Below are 17,809 nucleotides of genomic sequence, written 5' to 3'. Positions count from 1 at the left end.
TGGACCAAGTCTAGCCGTAAGGGTATAGGGGTTTATACCCCCACAGCTAGTCCCCGAGCACCGTGTATTGTGATGTAACACGCCATCTTGAGCTTCTTCGATCAACAAGGCTTGACATCTTCAATAAGCAGAAAAGTCACCCAAACAGTTGCAACGGTATTTTGACCAACTCAAAAGACAGTTGATCAACATTGACATGGAAGAAGCAGGTTGTTCGAAGAATGCATGGTGCTCTGAATTAAAAAAGATTTCTTTCCTGGTGAAGTGTGCCCACTTTACTTTTGTGAAAAGTATAGACCTCAACAAAGCAAGCATATTCACCGCAAGGTGAAGTGTGCCCACTTAGTCCCCGTGCGTGGTAGTAGGTGATGTAGGCACGTGGTGCCAGGGTCAAAAGAAAAGCCTTCAAAATAATTCGAAAACTGAGATGCATCGCCAGATGCATCGTACCGATGTAGTCCCCGAGCTTGCTGGAAGGCAAAGTATGAGCCTTGTAGCAAGGTCTAAAAAATTAGGATTATCCAGTCCCCGAGCATATCACGCCCGTTTGCCATCGTATAGGCTTATCTATCAGTCCCCGAGTACATAACGCTTGATGGTCGGGACAGTCCCTAGATCTCCAGACTGGCAGACTGATCGACCAGTCCCCGAGCATGTGGTGCTTGGTGGTCGGTGCAGTCCCCAGATTTCCAGACTGTCGGACTGGTCGACCAGTCCCCGAGCATACGGTACTCGGTGGTCGGTGCAGTCCCCAGGATACCCAAACTGATAGACTGGTCGACCAGTCCCCGAGCAAACAGTGCTCAGTGGTCGGTGCAGTCCCCAGGATACCCAAACTGATAGACTGGTCGACCAGTCCCCGAGCAGACAGTGCTCAGTGGTCGGTGCAGTCCCCAGGAACGTTGATCCTCCACCAATTTTTGTCTGTTATTTGAAAAAAGCATCTTACCGCATTAATGTGTGATGTGACGAGACATCCTGACATGTTGTCAGATGGCTGCGTGAAAAGGTGCGCCTGGTAACTGCGCAGCCGCTCTTTGCACGGTTCAAGAAAAGGAAACCGTCAATTATACAAAAAGGCCACCGTATTAACTACCGGTAATTGTTGAAAACCGAAACGCCGCATCCGCCACTGGGCCCGCTCACTTCCCGAGAATGCGGGAAGTGGAAGGGGTAGAGCCGTTGCTTATAAAGGCGTGACTCTTCGCCCATAATCTTTACCGTGCCATTGCCTCCAAGCTTTCGATTCTTGCCTTCTGCAATCACCATCAGCCCTCCCAACTCGTAGTCATCCCCGCAGCATCAATGGCGAAGAGCGACTCCAAGAAGAGGGCCGAGCTGATGGCTACGGAGTGAAAGAAGTCCCGGAGCAGCGTGAGGTCCCTCAACGACCTCGTCGGCATGGGGCTACTGCACAGCCAAGAGCTCGACGGCTGGAGGGTGCCAGAGGGGGAGAGCTACCCCGACCCCCTGTGCCGGTGAGATCGTGGTTTTCGAAGATTTTTTCAAGAGGGGTTTTGGGGTTCCTGTCCATCCTTTTCTCCAAGGGCTTCTTCTTTACTATGAGATCGGGATCTGCAATCTGCACCCGAACTCGATTCTTCTTATTTCCACTTTCATCCATCTATGCGAGGCCTATGTTGGGATAGAGCCGCACTTCAATCTTTTCCGCTACCTTTTCTATTTGAGGAAGAAGGGAGCGGTTGGAGGCTCCAAGATTGCAGGTGGAGTATACCTCAATCTTCGTGACGGGATGAAGAACCGGTATCTTAACTGCCCGTGGAACACTTCTCTCACCGAATGGTACAAGAAGTGGTTCTACATCAGGGAAGAGCCGGGCAGCTCCACGTTCTGCGACGTGGGGTACATTTCTGAGAAGAGGGTCAGTTGGACAGACCGCCCAGAGTTCGCCGGTCAGGTAGAAGACCTGATGAACCTGATCAACTGGTCGCGTTTAGACGGGCTAGGAGTGGTCGGCAACTTCATCTGTCGTCAGGTGATGCCCTGCCAGAAGAGGGTACACTCGGCGTACGAGTACGCGGGGAGTCAGGACCCGACTAGGATGAGTCCTGAAGTTCTAGACAAGGCAGAAGTACAACAGCTGTTGAACGAGCTGTTCAACTTTGCCGACAATAGCTTCGTTCGAAGCGGTGATCGGGTGCGGGCCTTCAAGCTGGGGCGACCAGCTCCTAAGGTAATGTTGCTGTCTGGTGTTACCTCCTTAGTTCTTGTTTTTCCAGTTGTTGACTTGTCTTTGATTGTGTTGCAGATTGGAGACGTTGACCGGTGCGCGGTGTACATATCGCTGGCACCTGGCATGGAGAATCCCGCGGGGGAAGACCCGCCAGAAGACGACGCTGCTCGGTGTGCTCGATACACCAGCTGTGAGGAGGAGCAGAACCATCCTGCCCCAACCACCGAAGACAGAGTGGCGGGGAAAAGGCCACTGGCGGCGGACCCCTCCCCTGCGGCAACACTGCCGGCGAAGAGCAGCCAGGCGTCAAAGCGTCGTCGGCTCGTCCGGATCACCGACGACGACGAGGAGGAGGAGGAGGAGGCCGCTCCTTCGTTGGTCCAGAGGCCGCGCAGTCGTCCAGACGTTGCGCCAGCCACCACTGATCGGGTGGCCAGCGACCCTCCTGCACCGCACGTCGAGCCGACGCGCGTCGTAGAGACGGAGGCGCAGGCGCCGACCGGTAGGACCAAGAGAAGGTTCTTCACCGCGACGCACAGGCGCTCTGACCTGTAAGTTTTCAATCTTACTTTCATACTGGGATATTTTTTGAGTTTTGTTATTGCTTTTGACATTGCTTGAATGTTGCCTTGCTGTTAGCGCGGCATCGGACGCCGACCCTGACCACACTGCTGGCCAGAGGGCGGCCGAGCCAGTCGCTGCTGTTGGAGACGCCGTGCCGCAGACCACGGACCAGCCCGCGGCGACGATCGTGGCTGAGAGCGCCGAGGAGCATCCAGCCCCGGCAAGGGCCACGACAGGCACCCCGACGAGAGACGCAGAGGTCGCGAGGACGCCTCCCCCGAGCAGCGCTGTGGGGGAAGAAGGCCGAGCCCCGACTCCCTCTCTTGCCGAAGAAGGGAGAGTCCCTACCCCGCCCCGTGCAGGGGCCTCGTCGCCAGTGGGCTCGTCTGGCCTTGATCAGGGTCCAGTGATGCCCGCGACCACGGCCGGGGGGAGCGCGGCGGGCGAGGAGACCCAGACGGCCTCCGACGATGAAGTGGAGGAGATCCAAGGTCGTCCCCGTGATGGTTGCCAGCACGTCTACGTGTGGCGCCCAAGCGGGGACCACTTCATCGGGCATGAAGAGATCGCGGAGACGGAGGAGGCCCCGAGGGTGGAGCGCGCAGCGAAGAGACTTGTGGACGAGGTTAAGGTAAGTGATCTTTTGTGCTGCTCAACGTTTATGTGCAGTATTTCTAGATTCAGTGTGTGTTCTTCTTGTAGGGCGCGATGAAAACGACGATGTACCGGAAAAGGTGCTTCGACCCGATTGAAAGCATCGTGGCCGAGAACAAGGCCTTGTCCGCGGAGGTGGACCGGCTTCGGTCGGAGGCCGAGGAGAAGACGGCTGAGATGGGCGCTCAGGAAGGGCGCCTACTCGACATCAATCGGCGGCTAGCCGACAAGGACCGAGAAAGTAGAGGTCAGTAAAATGCTCCGAGCAGTCATGTAAAACTGCGTAGTCATTTTAGTTGACCAGAAATTGCTTTCACAGGCTTGGAGGAGGAGGTTGCGCGCCTCCGACAAGAGAATGAAAGGCTCGAGCAAGAACGAGCCAAGGCACTAGATGCCGAGCGCCGAGCTGGCGAGGAGTTAAACAATAGGAATCGGGAGTTGACCGGTAAGAACCATGTCTCCTTCTTCTTTTACTGCTCGACATCCCTTGTTTTGTGTGCGAACAGACTCCCTGCCTGGTTCTCAGTGCTGAAAGTAAATACCAAGAAGCACCTCGATGAGCTGGTCAAGGACCGGGACTCCTGGAAGGCCAATTGCATCAAGCTTTGGAAAGGAGTGGCCCCGGTTCTTGACTTGATCAGCCCCGAGCTCCCTGAAGGCCAGCCCCGCGCGCCAAAGCTGACTCCAGTAGAGAAGGCGCAAAGGGCGTGGGGCTGGCTCCAACAATTTGTCAAGGATGCCGAGGAGTTTGTCGGCGCGCATGTCCTCAGCATGGTGCGCGCCCACTACCCTCTGGTCGACTTGTCCAGGCTGGAGAAGGGGTACCCCAAGGAGGTTGGTCCGCAAGAGGCAGACGAGCTATGTGTTGGTCTGCTCGATTTGTCGTCGACAGTAATCGGCGACATCAACCTCTGCGGGTCAGCGAATCCCCCCGACCAGTCCGGATCGGACAGATCGGCCAGGGAGTTGTCGGGAGCGTCGAATGTCGGAGATGGGCGGTCGACGCCTGCGGTCTCGACCAGCCAGGCGCCGGTGGCCCTGACCCCTTCGACTGGACAGCAAGACCGTGCGGGTGATCAGCCCGAGCAGTAGGCTTGTAAAGTAGTCTGTAGGGATAGACTAGGAACCGCCCAGAGGGGTGCATATTGTAAACTTTGTATGTAAAGTTTGTAATAAAGTTTGATTTGTCATGACCATGATTCTGAGCGCTGTAACATTGTCTGAGTGATGTATCACTGTGTTAAATTAATGATCGTTGAGAATCTTCGCCTCGGAAGAAAATCATTGTGCTCGTCTAAAAGTTCTGCATGTAAAAAATATACAGCGAAAAAGAGGACTTTATTATTGTTAATTATAAGAAACTTACAAGCAAAAGGCACTGGAACTTATGGATAAAAACATCACAGTTTGTCTATGTGCCAATAATTTGGCAAGCGTGTTCCGTCTGGATACGCCACTCTGTAAGATGTAGGGCGCGTGACTTCGGCGACCACAAAGGGTCCTTCCCAAGGTGTGGATAACTTGTGCGCTCCTTCCTGGCTTATTTTCCATTTGAGTACAAGATCACCGACCACGAAGGAACGGCCTTTGACGTTCCTATTGTGGTACCGCCTGATGGCTTCGAGATACTTTGCTGTTCGGAGACATGAGGTTAGACGCCTTTCCTCCATGAAGTTGATTTCAAGCTCCCTGGCCATGTCGGCTGTTGACTGGTCGAAGTGTTCAACTCTTGGAGATCCGAAGGTTACATCAGATGGGAGCACTGCCTCAGCGCCATAGACCATGAAGTAAGGTGACACGCCTGTATTGCGACTAGCCTGTGTCCGAAGACCCCAGACCACAGCCGGTAACTCTTTCATCCATCGTCCAGGTGCTCTGTCGTTCTCGGTATACAACCTTTTCTTTAGGGCGTCAATGATCATTCCGTTCGCGCGCTCGACTTGGCCGTTTCCTCGTGGATGAGCTACTGATACGTACTTTATGACTATGCCCCTGTCATCGCAGAAGTCCCAGAACGTAGTGCTAGTGAACTGAGTGCCCAAGTCAGTGATTATACTATTGGGGATCCCGAATCTATGTATGATTTGATTAAGGAACTCCACAGCCTTCTCGGAGGTTGCTTTCACCAGTGGCATGTATTCGATCCACTTCGAGAATTTGTCGATTAGCACGAAGACGTACTTGACGTTGCCGGGGGCCGGCTTAAATGGTCCGATCATATCGAGGCCCCAGCAGGCGAAAGGCCAGGACGAGGGGATAGTTTGAATCTCGTGAGCAGGTACGTGGGTCCTCTTGGCGAAGAACTGGCATCCTTCGCAATGTCGGACCAGTTTCTCGGCGTCAGCGACCGCAGTTGGCCAGTAAAAACCTGCTCGGAAGGCCTTCCCGACCAGAGTTCTTGAGGCCGCGTGGTTGCCGCAGGATCCGGTGTGTATGTCATCCAAGAGCTTGATGCCGTCATCTTGGGATATGCACTTGAGCAGCACCTCAGAACTTGCGTTCTTTCGCATAAGTTTGCCATCCACCAGTATGTAATTCCTGGATCGTCGAATGAGGCGCTCGTTCTCCGTTTTATCGTGAAAGCCCAACCCGTCTGATATATACCTGATGAAAGGGGTGCGCTAGTCACGGCCTGTTGTTGTCGGAGTAGCGTCGTCTATGAGCATTGCCTCATTGGGTTGCTTTTCAACCAGGTCTGTGCCCACACTTGGCGCATGGATGTCCTGAACGAAAACACCTCGCGGGATCTGGGCCCGAGATGACCCTAACTTTGACAGCGCATCCGCTGCCTGGTTCTTTTCCCAGACCACGTGGATGTACTCTATGCCATAGAAGTTGGATTCCTATTTGCGGATTTCTTTGCAGAAGAGGTCCATCTTCTCGTGGGTTGTGTCCCACTCCTTGTTGAGCTGGTTGATAACTAAAGCGGAGTCGTCGTGGATGTAGAGGCGTTTGACTCCCAGTTCGACAGCTAGTCGTATGCCGTGTAGGCATGCTTCGTACTCAGCGACGTTGTTTGACGCCGGAAAGAGGATTCTAAGGACGTAACGTAGTTTGTCCTTATTAGGCGACACGAAAAGTATCCCAGCGCCGGCGCCGTTGATATTCAAGGACCCGTCGAAGAACATTGACCAGTGGTCGGAGATGTCAGAAACAGGAGGCTCGTTGAGGTCCGTCCACTCTGTGATGAAATCGACCAGGGCCTGAGACTTGACGGTGGTGTGGCTCTGGAAATCAAGGGAGAATGGGCATAATTCCATTGCCCATTTTACAATTCTACCGTTGGCATCTTTCTTGCGTAGAATGTCCCCTAGAGGGAAACTGGTGGTTACCAAGACCTGATGGCCGTCGAAGTAGTGCTTTAGCTTCCTCGACGTTATTAGGATGGCGTATATGAGCTTCTGTATCTATGGGTACCTGGCCTTGGACTCGTTTAAGACTTTGCTTATGAAATAAACGGGTCTCTGGACCTTGTAGACGTGGCCTGGCTCATCTCGCTCGACCACTATTGCCGTGGAGACAACCCTGTCGGTTGCTGCAATGTAAAGGAGTAGATCTTCATTGGGTTGAGGTGCTGTGAGAACAGGCGGTGAGGTGAGGAAAGTTTTGAGCTGGGCGAACGCAGCGTCAACTTCCTCTGTCCAGGAGAATTTTTCCGACGCCTTCAAGAGTTTGAAGAAAGGGAGGCCTTTTTCTCCTAGTCTTGAGATGAAGCGGCTGAGAGCGGCCATACATCCGGTGAGCTTCTGAATATCCTTGACATTCTTAGGTGGTCGCATGTCGAGCACTGCCTTTACTTTTGAAGGATTCGGTCGTATGCCGTCGCGGCTGACGACGTTGCCGAGTAGTAGACTAGAGGGGACCCCAAAGATGCACTTTTTGGGGTTAAGCTTCCATTTGTATTTGTTTAGTGCCTTAAAGGTTCGGTCTAAGTTGTCGATTAGAGTGCTTGCATCCCTTGTTTTGACGACGACGTCGTCAACATAAGCCTCGACGAGGTCATCACGAATCTCGTCGTGGAGGCATTGCTGGATGGCCCGTAGATAGGTGGCTCCGGCGTTTTTGAGTCCAAAGGACATGGTCGTGTAGCAATATGCGCCGAAAGGAGTAATGAAAGACGTTTTGATCTGATCGTCTTCCTTTAGCGAGATCTGGTGATAACCAGAGTAGCAGTCTAGAAAAGAGAGGAGTTCGCATCCGGCCGTTGAGTCGACCACCTCGTCGATGTGAGGGAGACTGAAAGGATCTTTAGGACAGTGTTTGTTGAGATCAGTGTAATCAACGCACATTCTCCATTCGTTATTCTTTTTGCGTACAAGAACCGGATTGGCTAGCCAATCGGGATGATACACTTCTTTTATAAATCCGGCTGCTAGAAGCCGTGTTATTTCTGTCCTAACAGCCTCCTTTTTGTCACGAGCGAACCGTCGCAACTTTTGCTTGATGGGTCTTGCGGTCTTCTAGACGTTTAAGGAGTCCTCGATCAGGTTTCGTGGGACGCCGGGCATGTCTGCGGGTTTCCATGCGAAAACACTCACGTTGTCCCTTAGAAACCTGACGAGCACGTCTTCCTATTTGGGGTCCAGATTGGCCCTGATGAGGGCCGTCTTCTCGGGGCTGCCGTCGACTAGCTGTACTTCCTTGTATTCCTTTGACTTTGAATTCTTCCTAGCGGTCTCCTGCTCGGGTAGTCGGAGCTGGTCGGGAGGGAGCTGTGCGGCTTGGGCTGCCGTTTCTGCCATGCGGATTGAAAGATCGATTGCTTCGGTGATCTTGAAGCTTTCCTCCTCACAAGTGTATGCGGTGTAGACATTGCCCCTGACAGTTAGGACGCCCTTCTCTGTAGGCATTTTGAGGACCAGGTATGAGTAATGTGGAACTGCCATGAACTTTGTCAGCGATGGTCGGCCCAGTATAGCATGGTAAGTTCCATCAAAGTCGGCGACCACAAAGTTGACAAACTCTATTCGAAAGTGGTCGGATGTTCCGAACTGGACAGGCAGCGTTATCTGTCCGAGGGGTACTGAACTTTGACCTGGTAGGACTCCCCAGAATTGAGCGTCGTAGGGTTTTAGTTGTGCCAGAGATATCTTGAGGGCTGGCAAGCTGTTGCGAAAGAGGATGTCAATAGAACTTCCTCCGTCGACGAGCACTCGCTCGAATCTGATGCTGTTAATGCAAGGATCCAAGATTAGAGGGAAACGTCCTGGCTCCGGGTTGGCGGCCCACTGATCCTTCCTGCTGAAGGAGATTTCCCTGTGTGACCAGGGAGGAAATTTCGGATCGGCGATCAGGCCATCCGTGCTGTCTATGTTGAGGCAGGCTCTCTTTAAGAGCTTTCTTTCTCGCTTAGACTCGATGGAGACCTTGCCCCCAAAGATGGAGTGGACCACGTCGGTAGGACTGACATACTGGTGCCGTGGGTCCCTATCCCGGTCGTCGTCCTCGTCTTCGTGATCGTGCCCATCCTGTTTCCCGTTTTTCTTGGCGGGGTCGTCTTGAGCAGCCCGCTGTGTGTAGATGTTTTTGAGGACGCGACATTCCTCCATTGTGTGGTTGGATTTTGGGTGAGTTGGCATGGCCCCTTCAACGTCTTGTTGTAATCTTCCTGGTAGTCTCGCCGCCCATTGGGACGCTTGACCGTATTCACCTCGTGGTCGTGGTCACGAGGGCGCTTGCCTCTGAAGTCATCACGATTGTCACGCCGCCTATCCCAACCTTCTTTGTGGTCGTAGTTGTCGGGGCGACGGTGGTTCCTGTTGTCGAAGCGACCACGACTCTCGTCGAGGAAGCTGGTCGGGACCTCTTGCGTCCTCCCGGATGAGCTTTTCTACGTCGTCGGCGTCGACGTAATTTTTAGCCGTGGCAAGGAGCTCGACCATCGTCGTTGGCCTTTTGCGCAGTAGTTTGTTCCTCAGTGCTTCGTGGAAGCGTAGCCCTTTGATGAAAGCAGATATGGCCTCGTCGTGAGAAATTTTCGGGATCTTAAGGCGCATATCCGAGAATCGTCGGATGTAGTCACGCAGAGGCTCGTTTTTCCTGTCCCTTATTCTCTCGAGGTCGTATTGTTGCCAAGCTGCTCGCAGGTAGCGATGAAATTGTCGATAAATGCTTGGCGCAGTTCTTCCCACGAGTCGAAAGAGTCTTCGGGCAGGCTCAGGAGCCACTGATGACCAGCCTGATCGAGGACTACTGGGAAGTAGTTGGCCATGACGTGCTCATCCCCCGCGGCTGAACGGACTGCAATCTCATAGAGAGTGATCCAGTTCTCTGGGTTTTCCTTGCCGTCGTATATTTTGAGCTTCTCGAGCTTGAAATTGCGAGGCCACACCACCTGGCGGAGGTGTGAGGAGAACTGTCTCAGGCCCGGAGGACCGTGCGTTGCATCATACTCAATGCGACGCAGGTTTTCGTGGACTGCTCTCTCCGTGGCGCGCCTGTTGATGCGGTCTCGGGCGTCTTTGGGAGCGATGTTGTATCGAAGATCCCTGTGCTGGTTTACTTCCTGACCACGCCCGTGATTCTGCTCGCGGTAGCTGCCGGCATCCCGACCACCGTTGTCACGCCGTGAATCTTTTCGACGATTGTTGGGGGAACGGCTGCGGTGGTGCTCGCTGGGCTGTGGTGAGGTCCGGCTGCGATGGGTTTGGTCGGAGGAGACATCTGCGTAAGGGATAGCTTGGACTCTTTTGAGCAAAGTGGCTGTTTGTCCCATCGCGGCGATCAGATGCGCACGTACGCTGGATCGGACACCCTGGCACTCGGGAGTATCGGGGAGTCGGTCTAGATTTGTCATAGCAACGGCCACGTTAGCGCTTGGCGTCTTGTAGACTTGCTGGTCCCCGACCATGTCGAAAGCGTCACTGAGGTTGTGCGGAGGGAGTTGTCGTTTCTCGTCCGCGCGTCGCCGGGCGCGGTCGGCATTGCGCTGCTCGCGGAGCTGCCTCTGCTCGTCCGTCTCTCCATCAACGACCGGCTCATCGCTGCTGACGTTGAAGACGAGGTCTCCTCGCCGGGGTGGAAAGACCGGGAAGCGAGAGAAACCCGGAGGATACGGTGGTAAATCCAGGTCGTAGTCTTCGTCCTCTGAGTTTATGACTTCGGTGGGAACGGATCCAGTGCTGGAGTTTGTGCTGGAAGCCTGGCCGTCCCGTAGTTCTCGGATCGTCACCATGTTGACGTAGTGACGAGCTGGTCGACTGCTCCGTTTTGGCAACTAACCGGCCTCGTTGAAAAGGGATTGGATGTGTCGCGAATAGTGAACGGCCGAGTTGCTCAGCCCGTAAGGAGAACCTTGATCTGGATCAGCCTCGAGTTTGACGGACCGTCCTGAGGGAGTGGAGGTTATCGTCAGAGACGTTCCCAGCCGTTCGTGTGTGACGACACGAGTTGGCCGGTAGGAGTTGAAAAAAATCCGTTGGCGCAGCTTGATCAGGCTGGCGCGAGATCCCATCTACTAGTCGGGAAGCTTCGAGAAGCTTGAGATCGGCGCGATCAAGAGCTCGGAAAAGGTCTGAGTCATCGATCTTCTTTCCCTTGTAGCGCGGAAGCGGTGGTCGAGTGCTCGGTGCCAGTGTCTGCGTGGTCGGAGCCGACGCCGCCGTCGTCCCAGATCGGATCTGGGTTTCTTCCGAAGCCGTGGTCGTGAGACCGCTGCCGTGAGTTGTCCACGTAATCTGGCCGACAGTGAACGTGAGACCTTCAGGCACGACCGCAGAAGCTGGAACGATGACTATCTTGTTCGCCGGAAAAGCTGTACGCACACTCCCTACCTGGCGCGCCACTGTCGACGAAAGCTGGTCGGCAGTCTACCTTGGGGTATGCCCACGGTAGTAGTTTATCGGTAGACGGTGCGCAAGCTACGAACTCGATGGTGACGCAAGACACAGACAAGGTTTTTATCCAAGTTCGGCCGCCGTGTGGGCGTAATACCTACGTCCTGCGTCTGATTGTTTTGGATTGTGTTGAGAGAATAATGCGTCCTAGGGGGGACCCTTGCCCCTCCTTATATAGTCCGGAGGGCAGAGTTACAGATCTGGAAACTAATCCTAGTCGGTTACAATTGCCATAGATAGCATGATATCAATTTCTATTCTAACCGACTAGAATCCGACTTGATCTCCACGTCCTGTTTCCTTGCGCAAAACTCTGAGCAGTTGGATCAAGCCTCAAACTGTCCTCGTGATGGGCCGAGCCTCCTCGCCCAAGTCTAGAGGGGTTTATACCCCCACAGGATAGAAGATTTCTGTTTGTTGTTTGAGATTTTGCTGCAAGCATCGATTTTGGAAACAAGGCCGACAATTATCACTTTGGACTCTACATAAAAGCATACAACCTAACATGAAACAAAAAAAAAGTCTGACTTCTAAATTTACCATTGTTTAGTCTACGATTATGGAATATACACTTAAACCTTCCATATTGTTTTCCTTATTATAAGATATGTTATGAACTATATCTGTTTCAAGATGTTTGTCAGATAAGTCATTATTTCCTCTTTGTCAGAAAAGTTGTTGCTTCAGTGGAAATGGTATCCATCATGGTGTTTATAGCGTCAATGTTGTACTCTATAGTGGACCTTCTGCCAGGTTTCATATTTTCGTTCATGGCATACATGTTTTTTTTAACGAACATTCATGGCATACATATGAAAAGGCTGGACAAGTGCAGCCATCCAATTGGAAAGAGGCGCATGCAAGAAGTGGTAAGGACATTGTTTTTCAAACCAAATTACTTTGGTTTATTTTTTTCATAATTAAAAATGATATATGTTCATGTATCCCATAAGAAAAGCCTATTCAGATATCAGCTCTAAACTTATGTGTTCTTGTACACTCCTCAGATTCAGTTTACTTAAAAAGGGTAGCTAAAGATTTTTTTTACACAGATGGCAGTGCCTTTCAATTAAAGCTAAAATGAGTTACACACTGGCGTGCCATATTTCTGAATTCTATAATACCTAGATCACTTGGAGTGTTGACTTTTGTTTCCATTAAGCTGATACTTTGACATTTGTTGCAGAGATAATAATTTTGAATCAATAATAGGCACACTGGCCTTCCAAGTGCCGAACCGGCACTCACCAATGGAACATTCCTCTCCTCACTAACACTTTTGACAATCAAGCTGTGCATCACATAATAAATACCCCTACTGTTGATAGTACATACAATGACATTCTAAGATGGACTCCTGCTAAAGATGGAATGGGAACTGCGAAAGCTATTTTTAAACATCTTTCTACTAATAACACTATGCAAATTCCTGCTACAGGTACAAGAAGCATCACCCCCAGGCTAACACAATTCTATGCAGGGTTTGGAAATGCAAAACTATCCCTCCTATCATTAAAACTTTCACCTGGAGACTCATACGAAGAGTAGCCACAGCTGACAGAGCCACCAGATTCTCTTCTTCAGGTAACAATACATGTGACAAATGCAACATGATTGAAAATGACTTCTATCTGTTTTTCCACTGTACCCTACCAAGACAGGTATGGCTCACAGCCAACCCCTCCATTAATACAGAAAATCTTGCCCCAGAATTTGATGGTGTCCAATCAACTGTAGCCCTTATCATCACAGATAATACTCCTGAACCTTTACTCTGCAAACTTCTTTATACTCTCTGGTTCATTTGGAAAGCCAGGAACGACTACCATTTCAACAGGAAGGACTGGACACCCCCTCAGGTTCATCATGCAGTCCAAGCCTATATGACTTACAATGAGCACAACCCTCCTCAGTCATCGACGCAGTTTGCTCAACCCCCAAGTAATCACCTTTCGGTTTTGCAGGCTCCAATCCAAGAAGCACCCACGCACTTCTGCCCCTACCCTGCAAGCCTCCAAGGCTCAAGATGTTATGTTGATGTTGCGGTGGTTCCAGACAATCAGAACATAAACACTAATAATGCAGGCCTAGGCATTTTTATTCTCAATTTTCAGGTTCAGCCACTTCAAGCCATCTATGTCAAGGCGCAACTCCACAATTGTCAATTTGTGCTCATGGCGAAGCGGCAGCCCTCGCTCTTGGAGCAACTATTGTCAAAGCCCTCCAAATACAATCATGCAACTTTCTCTCAGATTCCCAACAGCTGGTGCACTTCCTTCATCAGGAGAAACAACAGAACCCGTCTCAGTGGAGGATCAAACCTTTTAGGCAGGTTTACTCCAACACTGCAGCCAATCTTCAAACCCAGCTCTTTAAGATCAACAGAACTCAAAACATAACAGCAGACACTTTGGCTAAACAGGCCCGAAATTCCACGCTCTCAACACAAAATTGTAATTGTATCAGGCCTCTTTGCGAGCCCATTTGCTCTTTATTTCAGGCTCTACTTCAAGTAGACCTCAACTCTGTATCCATTATTGCAGCTTCTTGCTGCGGCTAATAAATTTTCTTGCACTTTGTCAAAAAAAATCAGGGCTCCAACTCATAGCTCAAGTACACCTAACACTAATTATTACTCCATCCGTCCCAAAAAGAGTGTCGTTTTAGAATTTCAGACATCTTATTTGACCATTCGTCTTATTCAAAATTTTTACATAAATATTATATATTTTGTTAAGGCTTATTTTATCATTAGAGATACTTTACCCATGATTAATTTATTTTATAATTTACATAAATTTTTTGAATAAGACGAACGGTCAAACACGATGTCTGAAAGTTAAAAACGTCACTCTTTTTAGGACGGAGAGAGTACCAGTGCAACGACCCAATAGAAGCAGACGAATTTCATGCGCAAGCTAGAGCTCTGGATGGTATTATAGCCTACCCAACTTTTTTCAACTCTCTCGACTAAACAACCACTCATTTTACATGTCAACATCTTGCTTGAGTCTTCAGTTTTTGAAATAATTGATATTAGTCATAAGTCAAGTTACCACATGAGTTTTTAGGCAAATAATAAGAATTTCATCTCCCATTGCAACGCCCGGATATGCTTGCTAGTAATACTAAAGAGATAATTTCTGCCACCATAATTTTCATCCAGCCTTGCCACTCATGTCCGTATTGCTCTCGGGTGCCAGTTCACTTTATGTTAACATTGACAAGGGAGATTAGGAGTGGGAAAAAGAACGAAAAGAAATACAAGGTTCCAGATGTAAAGATATTAAAGAAAGAAAATATGAGAGGGTCTTAATAGTTTTTGAAAGAAAAAAAAATCTATATTACCTCCCTCAACTTTCACGAAAGTCCGTTTTTCCTTCCTGAACTCCAAAATTGCAAAAAAAACATTTCCCCAACTCTCTTACCTTCCTAGCCTGTTATAAGCAATTTTAAAGATAGTTTTGTCTTTGCCTTTTTTTATTTATTTCGACTAAATCTTTAAAAAAAATCATAGTAAATCATAAAAAAATTCATAAAAAAATCTATTTTTTAGACTACACACGAATAGATCCACAAAGTGAACATATAATATAGTATGCTTTTGCACAAAGTTTTTTTCTGTAATTAATTGGAATAATTCATAACTACAGTTTCTATGATCCGACTGTGATGAAAATTTTGAGGTGAGCTAATTATTGTATGATTAAACTGTAGTAAAACTTTCATACTATAACTTAGTTATAGATTTTAGATTATACATGACCCAATGAATATGAAATTTTTACTATAGTTTAAGCATACAATAATTACGCGAACGTAAAATTTCATACTTATTGGATCATATATGGTACTTGATAAGAAGCAGAAAGCAACTCAAAAACAGAGTGAAACCCAGTAAGCCACATATATCAGTACTTGTAATACATAAAAGCTTTTATGTATCTGATGGAACTTGGAAACCCCGTGAGACCAAACCAGAAATATGTATGAATTCATGAAGAATATTGGCTAATCTCATTACAACGACTCAGGCACCAACCATTTCCATTGGTCAGATTAACATTTACCAACATTTATGAGCATCATATTCTGCCCATCTCTCTCAGCTGTTACGGAACTAATTAAGCTCAAACCAGCAAAATGTCGTTTTCGAAATGTTCATGTTACCTTTTTCTGCACACAGGTGAGTTCATAAAACCACAGCATTTGTAGAGAGGACAAGGAATACTTCTCTTGATGGAATGGAAAAATTCAGTGCTGCATCATACTACATTTCAATGACAACATAAGGATTCCAAAAACTGCAAGCAGCAAAGGTTCTCACCAGACATTTCCTATAATTGGTTCTTTTCTCCAACAATCCTACAGTTGGTTCTGACAGGGAGATTGATTGTCAAACAGATATAAAATCATCATCAGCATCATATCCGTTAGTTTCACTGCCCTCCCACGTACAGTGGAGTCCATCTTGAGGCTTCAGCCAGTCCATATTCCATAATGCTATCCTAACCCTACAATGGAAAAGGAATGAAGGATAACCAACCTAACAAAAGGTCAAAGTGGCATAATCCTTCCTTCAGGCATTTTTCTGTCAACTCGGCCGATTCTTTGGGGTGGCCAGATTATGTGTGTGACCCTGCCCTGCAACAGACCCATAGGAACCTGCAGGTATAAAGTGTTTTGGATGTTTAGTAACAAGATCATAGATGCCTAAAAAGTAAAAACTCAATCTGCTACACTTTGCAAACAAGTATAATGTGTGCTGCTGGAGCCTGGGAGACATTTGCTTGTCTCTTTTTTCTTTTGGAACAAAATTTGCTTGTCTCTTTAAAGGGCAGAAAGATATGAACATAGTCAGAACAGAAAATAAACCTCAATGAGGCACTGGCCTACTCTTTTATACTTGCCCTCCTAAGCTATTAGAATTAGAATAAAAGGCTTGCAAGATATCATATCATAATAAACCATGAGGAAAATATAATAATCAGAGAAAATGAACAGGAGTGGAGATATTGAGGGCTTCAAGCTAGTTTTAATCCACCAAACAAACTAAGAATGAACTTGGTATTTTGAACTTCTTAATTAATTTAAAGCTGCATCAGTTGTAGTTCATCAATGATGATTGACGTCTGACAGTGGACATGCCATTACAGCACCGAAATTGGCTCAAATACCACCACGAGCCATGAGTTCCCCAACCCTCACAATAAAAAATAAGGGGATACAATTATGCATTGTGTCAGTGGCTTGATTTGCGAAGCATACAATAAATTCCTTAAGTGACCAAGATGCCAATTCAAGATGAAGATGCATTCATCGAGATTAAAAAGATCACTAGGAATAAATAAAGGACTAAAACTATCATTTTGGTAACCAAGTAAGCCTGGCTTTTATCCTGTAGGACCTCCTTTTTGCAATTCACAATCAATTTATCCTAGGCCAATAACGCACTTATGTCCAGTGAACGAGATGAGTAACTTACAGGGCCATAAGATCTCGAGTCAAGGCTAAGGGCGGCATTGTCCCCTTCAATCCAGCAGTGGCCCTGCGGGATCTGCCGGATCTCCTGCATCTCCGGGATCTGGATCCAATCCCCAGGCAGCGCAATCAGCCTCTTCACAATCAGTTGACGATGGTCCCTCGGCGACCTGCGACGAGCAACAGCAGCAGCAACATCAACAACCAACCCCCCCAATCCAAGAAACGCCCACGGACCCGGAGGCGGGCCGCGGGCGGCGGCGACATAACTTACCTGATCACGACGACGTCGCCGCGGGAGAAGTCGTAGCGGTAGAGGCAGCGCTTCTCCACCAGAGCGCGCTCGGCCTGCTGCGGGTCGAAGGTGGGGTGCATGGAGGCGCCGTCCATGGTGACGACGGAGGCGCACCAGTCGGCGACGGTGATGCCGAGCACGCCGCCAGTGATGCATCCCTTCACGAGCGGCCAAACGGCGGCCAAGGCTCTCGCCATGCGCGAAAAGAAAAAGAAAAAACCCACCCGCGGGATGAAAACAGCGCCTCCGCCGGCCGCCGCCGATGCTCGCCGTCCCGTCAGGGAGGATGGGGATGCAAGCGTAGACAGAGGCAGGTGCACATGGGCCAAACTGGTGTGGTGCAGCAGGAAGCTCGACTCGTTTGCACCGCACGGGGCCCGACTCGTGGAGGCCCAGTCATCCCACTCTCACTCTCGGAGCTGCTGCTCCCCAGCACAAGTTTTGCTGGATGGATTGGGCTCGTGGCTGCTTTAAAGTCCGTGCGAGGACGATTTCGCGCTACAGACGGGCCGCTGCGATTTGGCCATTCCTTTTCGGGAAAAAGTCTACTTTTCTTCTGGAAGTTCGTTTTTCCTCCTTCAACTTTAAGTTTAGATAAATCATATCTTTCAACTTTTCAAATTGTATATTTTACCTCACTGGAACGGTTTCGAAGGTGGTTTTGCTACGGTGAATGGTGATTTTGCTATACTAACGGTGGTTTTGTCTTTTTCTTTTTTAATTATTTCGGTTGAATTTTTAAAAAATTATAGTAAATTATAGACAAATCATAAAATGAAAAACTCA

The 17,809-nt window shown here is 49.2% G+C and overlaps 2 protein-coding genes across 2 annotated transcripts; one reads left to right on the top strand and one right to left on the bottom strand.

The window, feature by feature from the left end:
• Positions 2,063-3,944, top strand: LOC110436300 (flocculation protein FLO11-like). Its single transcript, XM_021462991.1, has 6 exons — positions 2,063-2,194; positions 2,270-2,507; positions 2,610-2,745; positions 2,834-3,249; positions 3,732-3,857; positions 3,919-3,944. The coding sequence occupies exons 1-6, from the start codon at positions 2,063-2,065 to the stop codon at positions 3,942-3,944; spliced, it is 1,074 nt and encodes a 357-aa protein (XP_021318666.1).
• On the bottom strand, positions 15,217-17,418 carry LOC8066010 (mitochondrial inner membrane protease subunit 2). Its single transcript, XM_002446044.2, has 3 exons — positions 17,003-17,418; positions 16,733-16,898; positions 15,217-15,912 (listed from the first exon to the last, which is right to left on the bottom strand). The coding sequence occupies exons 1-3, from the start codon at positions 17,218-17,220 to the stop codon at positions 15,805-15,807; spliced, it is 492 nt and encodes a 163-aa protein (XP_002446089.1). The 5' UTR covers positions 17,221-17,418; the 3' UTR covers positions 15,217-15,804.

Source organism: Sorghum bicolor, chromosome 6, assembly GCF_000003195.3.
Source record: "Sorghum bicolor cultivar BTx623 chromosome 6, Sorghum_bicolor_NCBIv3, whole genome shotgun sequence".
Lineage (NCBI taxonomy): Eukaryota > Viridiplantae > Streptophyta > Magnoliopsida > Poales > Poaceae > Sorghum > Sorghum bicolor.
Note: the sequence above shows the minus strand (reverse complement) of the source record. Positions and strands in the feature narration are given on the sequence as shown.

Bases quoted from the DNA above. Each gene is read 5' to 3' on its own strand.
- LOC8066010 (XM_002446044.2), bottom strand. From the start codon at position 17,220: ATGGCGAGAGCCTTGGCCGCCGTTTGGCCGCTCGTGAAGGGATGCATC. The intron at 16,899-17,002 runs GTAAGTTATGTC...TGCTCGTCGCAG, and splicing joins GGCGACGTCGTCGTGATCAG to GTCGCCGAGGGACCATCGTC. The intron at 15,913-16,732 runs GTAAGTTACTCA...TTATACCTGCAG, and splicing joins ACTCGAGATCTTATGGCCCT to GTTCCTATGGGTCTGTTGCA.
- LOC110436300 (XM_021462991.1), top strand. From the start codon at position 2,063: ATGAGTCCTGAAGTTCTAGACAAGGCAGAAGTACAACAGCTGTTGAAC. The intron at 3,250-3,731 runs GTCGTCCCCGTG...TTGCTTTCACAG, and splicing joins TGAAGTGGAGGAGATCCAAG to GCTTGGAGGAGGAGGTTGCG. The intron at 3,858-3,918 runs GTAAGAACCATG...GTGTGCGAACAG, and splicing joins TAGGAATCGGGAGTTGACCG to ACTCCCTGCCTGGTTCTCAG.